The sequence below is a fragment of the Pocillopora damicornis genome, chromosome 5 (assembly GCF_964200805.1).
Source record: "Pocillopora damicornis chromosome 5, jaPocDami1.2, whole genome shotgun sequence".
Classification (NCBI taxonomy): domain Eukaryota; kingdom Metazoa; phylum Cnidaria; class Anthozoa; order Scleractinia; family Pocilloporidae; genus Pocillopora; species Pocillopora damicornis.
In genome coordinates this window covers 7,162,921-7,175,683 of record NC_142674.1, presented here as the reverse complement: position 1 = coordinate 7,175,683, position 12,763 = coordinate 7,162,921, and the positions used below count along the sequence as shown (strand labels likewise).

At 38.6% G+C, this 12,763-nt stretch overlaps 2 protein-coding genes across 2 annotated transcripts in view; both read left to right on the top strand.

The window, feature by feature from the left end:
* LOC149044918 (phospholipase-B 81-like) overlaps positions 1-12,763 on the top strand; it is a 59,678-nt gene that overhangs the window by 16,337 nt on the left and 30,578 nt on the right. The gene's annotated exons all lie outside the window — the stretch shown is intronic.
* Positions 4,205-12,268, top strand: LOC149044921 (properdin-like). Its single transcript, XM_089206858.1, has 7 exons — positions 4,205-4,491; positions 6,158-6,322; positions 7,023-7,165; positions 7,411-7,552; positions 8,651-8,821; positions 9,377-9,547; positions 10,307-12,268. The coding sequence occupies exons 1-7, from the start codon at positions 4,407-4,409 to the stop codon at positions 10,561-10,563; spliced, it is 1,134 nt and encodes a 377-aa protein (XP_089062984.1). The 5' UTR covers positions 4,205-4,406; the 3' UTR covers positions 10,564-12,268.

Genomic DNA, 12,763 nt, shown 5'->3' with positions numbered 1-12,763 from the left:
CATTTGTTAGCGGTTTATTCTTATCTCTGCGGTGTTTGTCTGCCCGAACGAATTTTAAATTTGAGTTATAAATTTTATTTCAGTGGTCAAGTGCAGCCAGGGTAGGATATGACTCGATTCATTTGACGTTCATATGTCTTTTTTTTTTTTTTAAAGATAATCAATTGCGTTAAAAAATGAATATTACCCTTTAATGCCGTTAATAGATAGTATTCGATTCCTTTGACATGCACGGCTGATCTTTAAGAATGAAACTCCTGCAGATTGATAAACCATTTTATTTCCACTCTGAAGAAGTTAGAAGGAGCTATTGTAAACCCATTCCATACCATATTGGTCCTCCATGCTCTCAGCTGTACGTTTTCGTTCGCCTCTGTCCATTTTCTTTGCTGTCTTTGTAGCGGAAACGGTAGGGAGTTATCCTAGAGGTAAATATGCACGAAACGGTTTCCTTGTCGATTTGTTTTGTCAACAGTGAACAGTGATTCCTTCAGATTATCTGAAGAATTTGAAGCAACTCACGCTCTCGTATGATGAAGCATTATTCATATTTCCACTGGGGAAACAAAGTATTTAGTTAAACGCTGCGGTACGTAAGTTTCAGCAAAACAGACAGTAGTGATGCCAGCAGTTATCTGTTTATCAAGAAGTTATTTTCGTGTGATTACGAACTCTTCGTAGCCTATTCGATATCTTAAAGCTACTATGAAACAAGTTCGCGAGCGACTTTGTTATATTTTGAGATTCAGAACGAATATTTCTTACATGCCTCAGTTAAATCAGGAAACACTTTCTATTTATATGTCCGTATGATTCAAGTTATCAAAGGGGCCTTTTGTCGGTAGTGCGTTACGATTGACAGACTGTCTAGGGGGTGAATAAAGTGATGAGACTTAATTACCGAACAAAGTTTCAGACTAATGAAAACCTATTAATCGCCAGTTGTTTTGGAATTTAGTTTTCCTTTCAATGGCCGACCAGCTTGAAAGCTTCTTAGTGTTTGTGGATTTGCAAGCCGTCGCCAGATTGTTGAATTAAAGTAAAGGAGGACATTTCCAAGTTTTTAGCATCCAAAATAAGCAGAGCATCACTTTAGATACAAGAACTTTCCAATTTTCGTCTCAGTATCGGCAAACAATAAAATAATTTGAAAACTGCTTAACAACTATTTTCCTTATCTTCACTATTAATTTTATTCAAAGTCAAGTATAGGTCTTCGTCTGGCAGAGGAAATTTTCGACAAGTTTCGTTAAACTCGAACTTCCCAGGACAAATTAAATAATTTATTTTCAAATCTTGGGTTGTTTCCAGTGTTGCAGTTATTTACGGTTACAAGCAGAATGAAAGAACAAAATCAGCCAAAATTGATACAGCGTTTTATAACTAATTTTTGTGACAGCTGTAAAACGGAAAAATCTCTTTTCAGTCCCGCTGGTTTTACGATATCCGTGGATATCGACTCGAAGCCAGATTCATTTAGCTTTTCGACGCCATCTTGGACTGACTGACACATATAGCCTCGATCACATGCGGGTATCTATCCGCCTCGATTTCACGCGAAACTTCAAATCCGACGATGGCCGAGTGAATACTTGGGAAAGTATGTAGATAAATTTCACCCAATTGATCGGACGACATGAGTTACTACAAATCTTAACTATGAGTCGCGCCACCGTTTGAGTTCGAAGGTTCATGATTAAAGCCCTTGATTTTATTACGCCGGGTCAAAAATACCCATTCTTAGGGCATAGTAGGGCATTCTACTTATCCTTGTTTACTACTTATTGATAATAATTAATGAGTGTTTCCTAGTGAACGTCGATTCATATAACATGCATGGCTGAACTTAAAGAATGAACTTCCTGCTTTTGGAAAACCATAACATTTTCTCTCTGAAGAAGTGAGAACGATCTTGTTGTAAACGCTACCTTTGACCACCATATTCTCAACTAAACGTTTTTTATGTCTCTGTCCATTTTCCTTGCTGTATTTGTAACGGAAAAAGTAGGGACTTATCCCACAGGTAACTGATTGAGCAAACAATGGTTTTCCTTTTTTTTTGCTTCGTCAACAGCAATTCCTACAGATTATTCCGAAAACATTATAGAAACTCGTGCTCTTGTGTGAAGCACAAATCATATTTTCCCTTAGAACACGAAATCTAAAGCTTTGCATTCGTGAACGTAACTTCCATCACAACAGATAACAGTGATGCCAGCAGTTATCTGTTTATCAAGCAGTTGTTTTGAAGTGATTATGGACTCTTTGGGCAGCTTGTTCAATATCTTACAGCCACTTTGAAACAAGTTGGCGAGTGAACGATTAAGATCGATTAATCTCCAGATGCCTGTGTTGAATCGGAAAACACGTTCTATTTATGTCCATATAGTTACTAAAGTGGCCTTTTGTCGCTGTAGATTACTGTAATCGGAATTAAACTTTTCCCGTGGTGTATTACGATTGAGAGAGACCGTCTAGGGGGTGAATAAAGTGATGAGATTTAATAACCAGACAAATTGTCAGACAAATGAAAACGTATTAATTGCCAGTTGTTATGGAACTTAGTTTCTTTTCAATAGCTGACCAGCTTCATATCTTCCGTTTAGTATTTCGCAAGCGTCGCTAAAGTATTGAATTAAAGTAACAGAGGACATTTTCAAGGTGTAAAGCGTCCAAAGTTTGCGGAATATCACTTAAAAAATATGTACGTTCCAATTTTCCACTCAGATATCGATTAACTATAAAAGAGTTTGAAAACTGCTTGACAAATAATTTTTTTTATTTTCATTAGCAATTCCAACTGTCTTTATCAAAAGTTAAGTACAGTTCTTCGTATAGTATAAGAAGACTTCGAAAAATGTTCCTGACCTGGAAATAATATGAGTCGTATTTTTCATATCTTTGCAAAAAATTAATTAAATATTAGGTTACTTCCCGCGTGGCAGTTATTTATGGTTACAAGCAGATTAGATCAAAATAAATTTATTAAAAACCAATAAGGCGTTTTATAGCGTTTTTATGACAGCTGTTAGACGAAAACTATTTCTCCAACTCTTAGTTTATCAAGGCTAGTGTTTCTCCCTCACGATGGCTATATCGGTTTCCTATTCATTTGTTTAAACGTGCACCAGTGTTTTTCATGATCGGCTATGTATTCAACAAATTGAAGGTTCCCTAAAGATCCATAACTAAACTGACGCTGTCAAAACAGCTTCAGACCGTCTGTGAAAATTTTTAGCCGCAATTTAATTTAAATATCAATTAGTCCGATCCTTTGAATAGAGAAGGAGGTGGTGCAAGGTCAAACTATCGTTAGGGGGTCCTTTGACTTATTTAGAAAATTTGTAAACAGTTTCATTAAAACAAGCCCTTCCTTTCTTTAGTGAATAAAAAAATAAAAAACTCATATAACGCATCAAAAATCAGATCTCCTTAAAGAAAACGAATGCTTCAACAAATTCTAATCTCGTCGCTTTCGTTGTTTGCGTTTTTGCTTCACCGCTTATTTCTCCCTGTTTGTTTTGGTAGTTTTAGACGTAAAATCTGCCGGAGGGTTGATAGATAAAAATTCAAATAAAAATGGAAAGAATGCAAGAAAAAATTAAGTCCTCTAAAAGGTCAGTAGTCTAACATAAAAATAAGTTTATCCAATATCCGTTTTCTTTTGTAAGGAAACAATTTTTCTGCTTCGCTGTCATGTGCTTCATCGTTTTGTCCTTTCTCTGTTTGTTAGGCAATTTTCTGGTTAATAAGTTGCCTGAAGGTTGATAAGAACCCTGGCGTGGTGTATCGTATCATATGCAATAAAGGTGTTGACGATACTACATTGGTGGTAAACTAGTGATGAATAATTAAAGGAATATCGAGTTTATCCTAGCTATTTACTCATTTCATTTCCTCGTCATTTACTTAAACTGTTCAATTTCTGAGTGCCCCTAACCGAGTGTTCTTTCTGGGTTTGAGGGTGTCGTCTCGACTGGAACGTATGTTCCATTTTCATTCCTTTTAAGGTAAGGCGTAGTGAGCAATTTTTATCGTTTCAAAGAAGCCAGTTCATTTACAATGAAGAGTTCGGTAAAATTTCCGCACAGCCCCATACTATTGTAAAACAAATCTGTTTTCCCAATGGCAATGTATTGTTTTAGTCATTGTTTTCTCTATTCAAGAACTGAATGCATAATGAAGTATGGGGCTGTGCGGAAATTTTACCAAGAGTTCGATCAAGTCCTGACCAACGCACGTGTGAGCCATGTTCTCAAAGGAGTTAAGATGTCTCTTATCCCATGCATGACTGGTCGCTTGATTGATTAAAAAGATCAACAGATTAGGAAATATAACAACAACTATCACAGCTTCTCGTCGGAAGACTTCAGTTGCGGACTAAGTTCCTAACTGTTCGGAGCATTATGCGTTCAGCTGTTGGTGTCTGTGTTTGCGTGCAAATTTTACTTGTCATCGTTGTCCCAAACTATGCAGTGGATTTTCCTAAAGGTAACTATGTCGTAAATTGTATTCTGTTCTTGTTTCGATTTCAATTGATGATGAGAACGCATAACCACCGCGAAGTGATCTTAAGCTAGTACTTTGAGACACTGCTACTCTGTTTGATATGTGACTTTCAACTAGACTCGTTTCTTCGTAATGCAAATATGTATTTCTTGAAAACCGTTGGAATGCAAGTTCTTCTCGGACTTTGACGCAATTGTAACGACAGGTGTATTCAACAGCATTTCACATGCCTCATTTCATGACAATCATAGGTAAAAATATTTCAACTCTGCAATGGCAAAATCTCTTGTTTACTGTCGTGCTTATAAAGCTTGGACGTGCTGTTTCAGAATTTTTAATCCGCCAAAGAGAAAGATCTTACGTTGTACGCCATGATTTTCTCTGCAATTCTGAGTACGTCCTCTACTCGATATGCTCAATATATGGCATTGCATTTCCTTTTCCTCAGTAGTTTTGACGCACGATTTCTTGAAAACTACACTATTGCCAGAAAAGCGTTTTATTTCAATTCCTTTGGTTAAAGCTACGTCACTACCCAATTAGGTTAAAGCTATCCGAAAATTTCCCATGTAACAGGGTCTAGCGAACTTGATCACAAGTCTCTAGCATAACCCATTAGAAATTCAATTCATCAGGAAAAGATTAATTTTATTTTACCCAATTCAACCTTCATGTGGTTAAAATTGTCTTGTTGACCGGAATTTGATCAACTTGCCGCTAATTATTTCGGACTTAAATCATTCTTTGTTTCATGCAACTTAAAAGGATTTTGTCAGTTCTGCCGGCATGCATCATAAAATATCAGCTTCACAAGACTGAGAGGTCTTCATTCTCGGTTATGTGATTCGAAAGGAAAACGCCTTGAAATTTTACCAAGAGTTCGATCAAGTCCTGACCAACGCACGTGTGAGCCATGTTCTCGAAGGAGTTAAGATGTCTCTTATTATTCCCTCTACATTCCCTGATGATGCCGTAGATCGGCGAAAGCTCGGAAGACTGAATTATCGTAGCATACCTGGCCTAACTTGATTTACACGTCTGACAAGATTTATTGGTTGAAAGTTTTTTTTTCTGGCAAACCATAAACAGCTTTAAACTTTTCCTCTTTTGGAGGAAAAGTGAATGAAGAAACATTCCGTCAAGTGTTATTTGCGTGAAGGAGTCGGCCAACAAAACTAAAATTTCTGCAATGCCATAGCCACGACAGGAAAAGCGTTGTAATTCCTTTGCTTTGAAACTTATGCCACGTCACTCAAGTTCGTCATTTTCAAAACGTCTCCGTTCGTCATTTTCAAAACATCTCCGTTCGTCATTTTCAAAACATCTCCGTTCGTCATTTTCAAAATGTCTCCGTTTGTCATTTTCAAAACGTCTCCGTTCGTCATTTTCAAAACGTCTCCGTTCGTCATTTTCAAAACATCTCCGTTCGTCATTTTCAAAACGTCTCCGTTCGAAACTATTCGCGCGAGTTCTTCTCAGCTAAACCGCTTTGGTTTTGTTTCAAGGGCACCTAAATTCAGCGACAATAGGCTGCTTTGGAGAACTAAACAAATTCACTTTCAAGACGCAGCCAAGTAGCAAAGTTTTCTTGGATCTAATGGCTTTTGCGTATGAATAACTAATCATTTTCGCATGTACATTTTAACAGGTCCCGGATGTGGTGCGCTTCTTACAGACAACCTTGTCAATTACACGACTAAAGTAGAGTCTTCTTATAATGACAGCTTTGATGAAAGTCATATTTTTCTGAATAGTACAGGGGCTTGGTGTGCATTGTGGAATCACGGACTTGCGTATCCAGAGTTCACTTTCGGTAAGGAATATTTACCCTTTAAGAGCAAGTTAATCAATTCAAATTATCTCCACCTTAAATTTCTTTTCTTCTCTTGGCTTAGAACATCTTTCAGCTACTCAAAAATTCGAGATAAATCTATGTTCATTCATACGATGAAAGATTTAAAATACCCCTTATGTTCGCAGATGCTTATCCCTACCATGACGCGCGTAGATAATTTTAAGCATGGTTGCCTTGCGTGCCAGCTCAGCCAAATATCTTTCTTGAATTTTTATGGGCCGCGCTCACAGCTAAGGCAAACTTTCAACAATGTTGACGCTTGATAAAAAAATCATCATTATCAGAAAGAAGGACTGCCAAATGAATTAAAAGAACTCACCGCGGGTTTTCTTTGTTTTGAAAGAAGTAGTGTTAACTGTTTTGTCGCCAGGACTACTCATAAATTTTCTTTTGCAAACTTTGGGAAGCAGTCGTGAAATAATCATTGTATAAACCGGCAAGAAGCACTTTTGTCTTATGGGGAGTTCAAAACATCTAACCAGGAACTTACAATCTCGAAATCATGCCCACACACAGCATTGTTAACGACAGAGTTTTAATGAGACAGATTTTGACTATGATAGTTTTATGGTTTGGCAGCTTTTGGTTACGTAAAAAGGTTTTGCTTTGTGACTTAATATCGAGAATAATATTCAAATTTTTAAATTTTTTTTTACAGATAAGCAAGTCAACATTTCTGTATTTGCATATCAAGGGCGAAGTAACAGCCAAGACTATGTCACGAAGCTCTTTATTTACTTCAGACGTATCAATTCACGGAATGTCTTTTGGTCCCATTATCCAACGAGTGATAACGTTGAGGTTGTTACAATCACTTGATTAAATTCTCTCTTAGTTTAGTTAGATTATAACAATAATAATAATCGACTTTATTTTTCGAGGGTGGCACTTGACAATATAAAGTACTAATAAACTCGTGGCCCTCAAGATTACGACCACGCCGGGTGCTGTGGCCGTCTGTTTTTCATATTTTATGAGACAACACGAAAAGAAGAGAAATCAACCCGTAAGGAAACCTCAATTTTTTTTCTTTGTAAATATCGTAGTATTTTGATTACGCACCGACCACCGATGGAGACGAAATTGCGTACTTCCCTCTGGATGGACTGGTGGCTCAGCGAGTAAAGATTAGAGTTCAAACATGGAATAAAATCTGCATGCGGGTTGAGTTATATGGATGTGTAGTAGGTAAGTGACTATGTGACTACGACTGCACAGTAGTGCTTGCTATTAAAGACGAATCATTCCCCTCTTAGCTTGGGAGGAGGGGTTGAGAGGTTGGAGTTATATGGATGTGTAGTAGTTAAGTGATTATGAATGTACCAACGTGCTTGCTATTAGAGACCAGTCATTTCCCTCTTAGCTTGAGAGGAGTGGGGTGGGGTGGGGTGGGGTGGGGTGGAGGTTGGAGTTATATGGATGTGTGATATGTAGGTCACCATTTGCTATTAGAGACTAATCATTCGCGTTTTAGGGGGAGGGGGGAAGGGCAAAGGGGTTTTTCAATTGTTCCCGATAAAATTTCTCTGATCCTCATAAGTCTGTTTGGTAAACACATGGTAAGTTGGAGTTATATGGATGTGTGATAGGTAGGTCACCACTTGCTACTAGAGACTAATTATCCGCGTTTTAGGGAGAGGGGGGAGGGGGGAGGGGCAAAGGTGTTTTTCAGTTGTGCCCGATAACATTTCTCTGATCCTCATAGGTCTCTGTAGTATTCCTATGTTTCTCCATTCCCCCTTCCCCTCTCCTCCCTCATTAACAGCAAGAGGAACACCTTATCCTCTCTTGTTGGAATTTGGTGTGCAGTCTAGTACTGTAGTCCCTCCCCCCCCCCCCCTTTAAGCTGTGATGGCGACAAGTGATTCCCCTCCTTTCCTTTCTGAAAACCAGGTGACTCCCCTTAAAAAATGCTCTTCTTCAGGCGATTACAAACAAGTTTATGATGGGCACTTTACATACTGTCAATCACGGCAAAACTACCTCCCTCCTAGTTCATTTAAACATCACCTCCCTCCTAGTTCATTTAAACATCACTCTAGAGTCACTAGCTTCTTATATATGAGAGAAGATTTATTAAGCAAAATGTTTTTACATGGTCTAATGCAAGTCAAGTTTGAGACTCTTTCACCCCTTTCCGATACCACTCCTTTCCCAACTCGAAATACTCACTGGGCCAGTGTCTTAAATTGTAGAGTCTAATTTGCTAGTCATGTCTTACCACACCGGTCTCAAATATTTGTGTGTGCTCGAATAAGCAACAATAAAAGTGTTATTTATTAACAGTAAATGGGGGATTCTCGAATTGGTCAGATTGGACTCGGTGTTCCAATCCATGTGGTAACGGAACCAGTTTTCGAAACAGAACGTGTACAAATCCCGCTCCGCTTCATGGCGGAAAGTATTGCGAGGGAGACTTTAACGAGACGATGGACTGTGTGGGAAATGTGTGTCCAGGTGGGTGAAGAAACAGTAACCATTTCCCAACCCTCCTTTCTGTCGTCAAACTTATCCTCTCTTGTTGGAAGTTAGTTTGCAGTCTAGTTCTATAGTGCCTCCCACCCCCTCCCCCGTCTTTAAGCTCTGTTGGCGACAAGTGATTCCCCTCTGTTCCTAATTCCCCTCTGTTCCTTTTGAAATACATGTGACTCTCCTTAAAAATACTCTACTTCAGGCAATTACAAACAAGTTTATGATGAGCACTTTGCATACTGTCAATCACGGCAAAGCTACCTCCCTCTTAGTTCATTTAAACATCATTCTAGAGTCACCAGCTTCCTATATATGAGAGAAGATTTATTAAGCAAAATGTTTTTACATGGTCTAATGCAAGTCAAGTTTGAGACTCTTTCACCTCTTACCGATACCACTCCTTTCCCAACTCCCTTGATACTCACCGGGCAAGTGTCTTAAATCGTAGAGTCTAATTTGCTAGTCATGTCTTACCCACACCGGTCTCAAATATTTGTGTGTGCTCGAATAAGCAATAATTAAAGTGTTATTTATTAACAGTAAATGGGGGATTCTCGAATTGGTCAGATTGGACTCAGTGTTCCAATCCATGTGGTAACGGAACCAGTTTTCGATACAGAACGTGCACCAATCCCGCTCCGCTTCATGGCGGAAAGTATTGTGAGGGAGACTTGTACGAGATGATGGACTGTGAAGGAAATGAGTGTCCAGGTGGGTGAAGAAACAGTTACCATTTCCCAACCCCAATTTTTGTCTTCAACCATAGATAGGGGACTTTATGAAACAATAATTGCGAAACAAAAGATTTCATGGGCAGAGCAATTGCTCAGCACGTGCGTTTAAAGAATTTGTACATTTCTTAGCCGTCCTCTGCAAAACGACGACATTAAATAACCAAAATTTGCGTAGCCAAAGAAAAGAGAGCTCGACGTCAAATTATTTAAGTTTCCTTTGGGACTCAATTCTGCTCGGGTACGTCAGTGCTGAAGTTGAGATGTGGCGCCGTGACGAACGGTTAATTTGGTAAAAACATGCCGCCATTCGCGAAAATTCTAACAAAAGATATGAGATCCCTTTTTTCATTAATGTGTTCCTCGGAGTTGCTGTCCTGGCTGTTTAAGGTCCCTATTTCATGGTCCGTGTACTTGTGCCTCCAAACCTTGCATCGTGTATTGACAGATTCAGACCTCGAGGTAGAGTAATGGCGTCTTGGAAAAAAAAACAAACCTTTCAGCTGTTTTTAGCATATAAATATTAACTAAAAAATAACAGAATAAGGGTGAAGGAAGAGAGAGATTTTCGTGGACTGTTCTGGTGCACAAATAGCCTTTGGTGAAAGATTATCATGAATAAGGTAGCTTAGTTACGAGAAAACTTGAGTAACGTTTTCACTTTTTAATCAGTATTCAAGTCCAGCTGGGAGACAAAATATCCTTTATTCATTATTGCGTTTTGCGCTTGGTTTCACAGTCAGTGGAGGCTTCTCCGATTGGTCCGAATGGAATACCTGCAGTGTGACCTGTGGGACCGGATTCCAATTACGTCAACGAAATTGCACCAATCCCCCTCCGGCGCATGGTGGGCAAAAATGTGACAGCGAAGATTTCACAGAAGTGCGCAACTGCACAGCGTCAGCATGCTATGCAAAAAGTAAATGTATATCAAAATGTTGTTTTTTCTTCTGCATGATAACTTTGCTATACAAAAATATTTTGTGCTTTCAATAAAAAATTTCCTTTTCTGTTTTACTTGTACAAGTCACAAATACTAATTCTAAGTCGCTGACAGAATCGGGAATTTCTATTCTTTCTCTTCGCTTATTTTTTGCACGCGTCATAGTTCAGCAAACACGAAAGAAAGAGATTAAGCACTTTTAAATTACCCACCTTCTCGCACAACAATCAAAGAGCTGAAAATAGCACGGTGTTTATATTAACTACACATTACAATGGAAAACTTTCTTGGGGATAAAGCTTGTATTGTTGTGCTAAACAAAGCACCAAGGCAACAGTGAAAGCATTTACAAGTATGAATCAAACATACCATAGAAATTTCGATCCATCAGCGGGCTTTGATTGCTGGAGGAGGGAATACATATTGAAAGTAACTCATTAAAATTTAAATTAATACAGTTAAATCAAGTCATTTGACATATTCAGTTGTCATCGTTGCATCAGTCAAACAGTGCCAAACTGAAAATAAATAATCGAAGAAAAACTCTTTCAAGTGAAGTGTCTCAATTGGACATGATTGATACATCTCCTACCCGGCCAACACTGAAGGAAAAGCGCCAAAACTAGAACTGCTCAGCTGTTTTTGTTTGTTTGCTTGTTGTACACAATGATTGACCATTACGCGCCGTGGGCGAGTACAATAAATAAAATCAAGTCATCGTCGACTGAAATTTTTAATTAAAAAATTATTGTGGCCTTCCTTGTTTCCCAATGCTCTAAAGAACTAACTCTGAAGAAGTAATTACCTGAGCTGCCTTTCGTATGATTATCTTTAGGCTGCACTGCTATCTTACGTTACTGTTGCGGGGGCGATGAAATTGCTCTGGCAATGTATCGCCAGAACGATATATCGCGATGACGTAAACCTTGCTTTAAGATAAAAAGCTACAGCGATATTTCGCTAAGGCGATTTAACGTGATGATGCACCTAGCCCTACGATATATCAATGATATATCAACGATTTATAGTATATCGTTGAAACAACATTTCGTTGAAACGATATATCAGTGGAACGAGATATCACAGGAAATCTCTGATATCTCATCGACTTATCGGCAATATTTTGGAAATAAACAAAGCACTTTATTCGACGTTATAAACCAACAAATACTTTTACCCGCGTGCGATAGGTCTAAACGCATTATGTAATCGAATATTCCCCAGCTAAAGCTGGAAAACATCCGAGGATGTACCTCAAGTGATATTCCCCAATTCAAAAGACTTACGTTAAGGCTTCGTTTAAAAGCTAATTCAAGATGAGGAAGCGGTTCGTGGTTGTTGTAGAAGAAGGGACTTGTGTGTTTTTTTTTTATATAGTCGTATCAGAGAACAATTAAAATCGAACATCCTATGCAATGAACGGTAAGCTGTTCTAAAACATTTATTGCTACAAACTGCAAAATATTTGGAGAATAATAATCGTAATAGCTTCGATTTCGCACAAAATTATGATGGGATCTTTGTTCTTGGGCATACCTGTTCCTCGAAGCTCACAATTTGAATCGAGCTTCGCTCTCGGAAACTCTTCGCATCTCGGAACAGATAATGTTCAAGGCCAAATATGCGCGCTTACTTTCGCGCCACATAGAAGCCACTGTTTTTATAGCCGTTTGCATTACTTTTGCATAGTGCTGTTTATTATCAAGAATCTGGTAATTTTTAGGGTTTGAGTAGTCAAGAAATAAGGTATAGGCATGGCAGTAGTATTCAAAAGAGTTCTCTGCTTTATTTTGAAAGTTGATGGAGGTTTTTCAGAATGGTCTAACTGGACTACTTGTAGTGTGTCGTGTGGAAGTGGATTCCAATTACGTTATCGAAACTGTACCAGTCCCCTTCCAGCGCATGGAGGAAAAAGTTGTGAGAGCAGGAATTTTACAGATGTGCGAACATGTTTGATGGGCGCTTGCAACTTGCCAGGTAATTATGTCAACGTTACTTTGAACTGGACAAACTGTAGTGTGCCGTGTGGCACTGGATTCCAACTACGTCATCGGAACTATTCCAGTCCTCCTCCGGCGCATGGAGGACAAGGTTGTGAAAGCAAGAATTTTACAGAAGGGCGAATATGTGTGACAGGACCTTGTCATGTACCAGGTAATAAAGTTGTTGGTATTATTGTGGTTTTTTTTGGTTGCAACCGAATTGTCTAAGAGAAAGATTTCAATCTCTGAGAAGCCATTTAAAAAGATGATT

Coding starts and splice junctions, on each gene's coding strand:
- LOC149044921 (XM_089206858.1), top strand. CDS start 4,407: ATGCGTTCAGCTGTTGGTGTCTGTGTTTGCGTGCAAATTTTACTTGTC. Junction 6,323..7,022: donor GTATCCAGAGTTCACTTTCG/GTAAGGAATATT, acceptor TTTTTTTTACAG/ATAAGCAAGTCAACATTTCT. Junction 8,822..9,376: donor TGTGGGAAATGTGTGTCCAG/GTGGGTGAAGAA, acceptor ATTTATTAACAG/TAAATGGGGGATTCTCGAAT.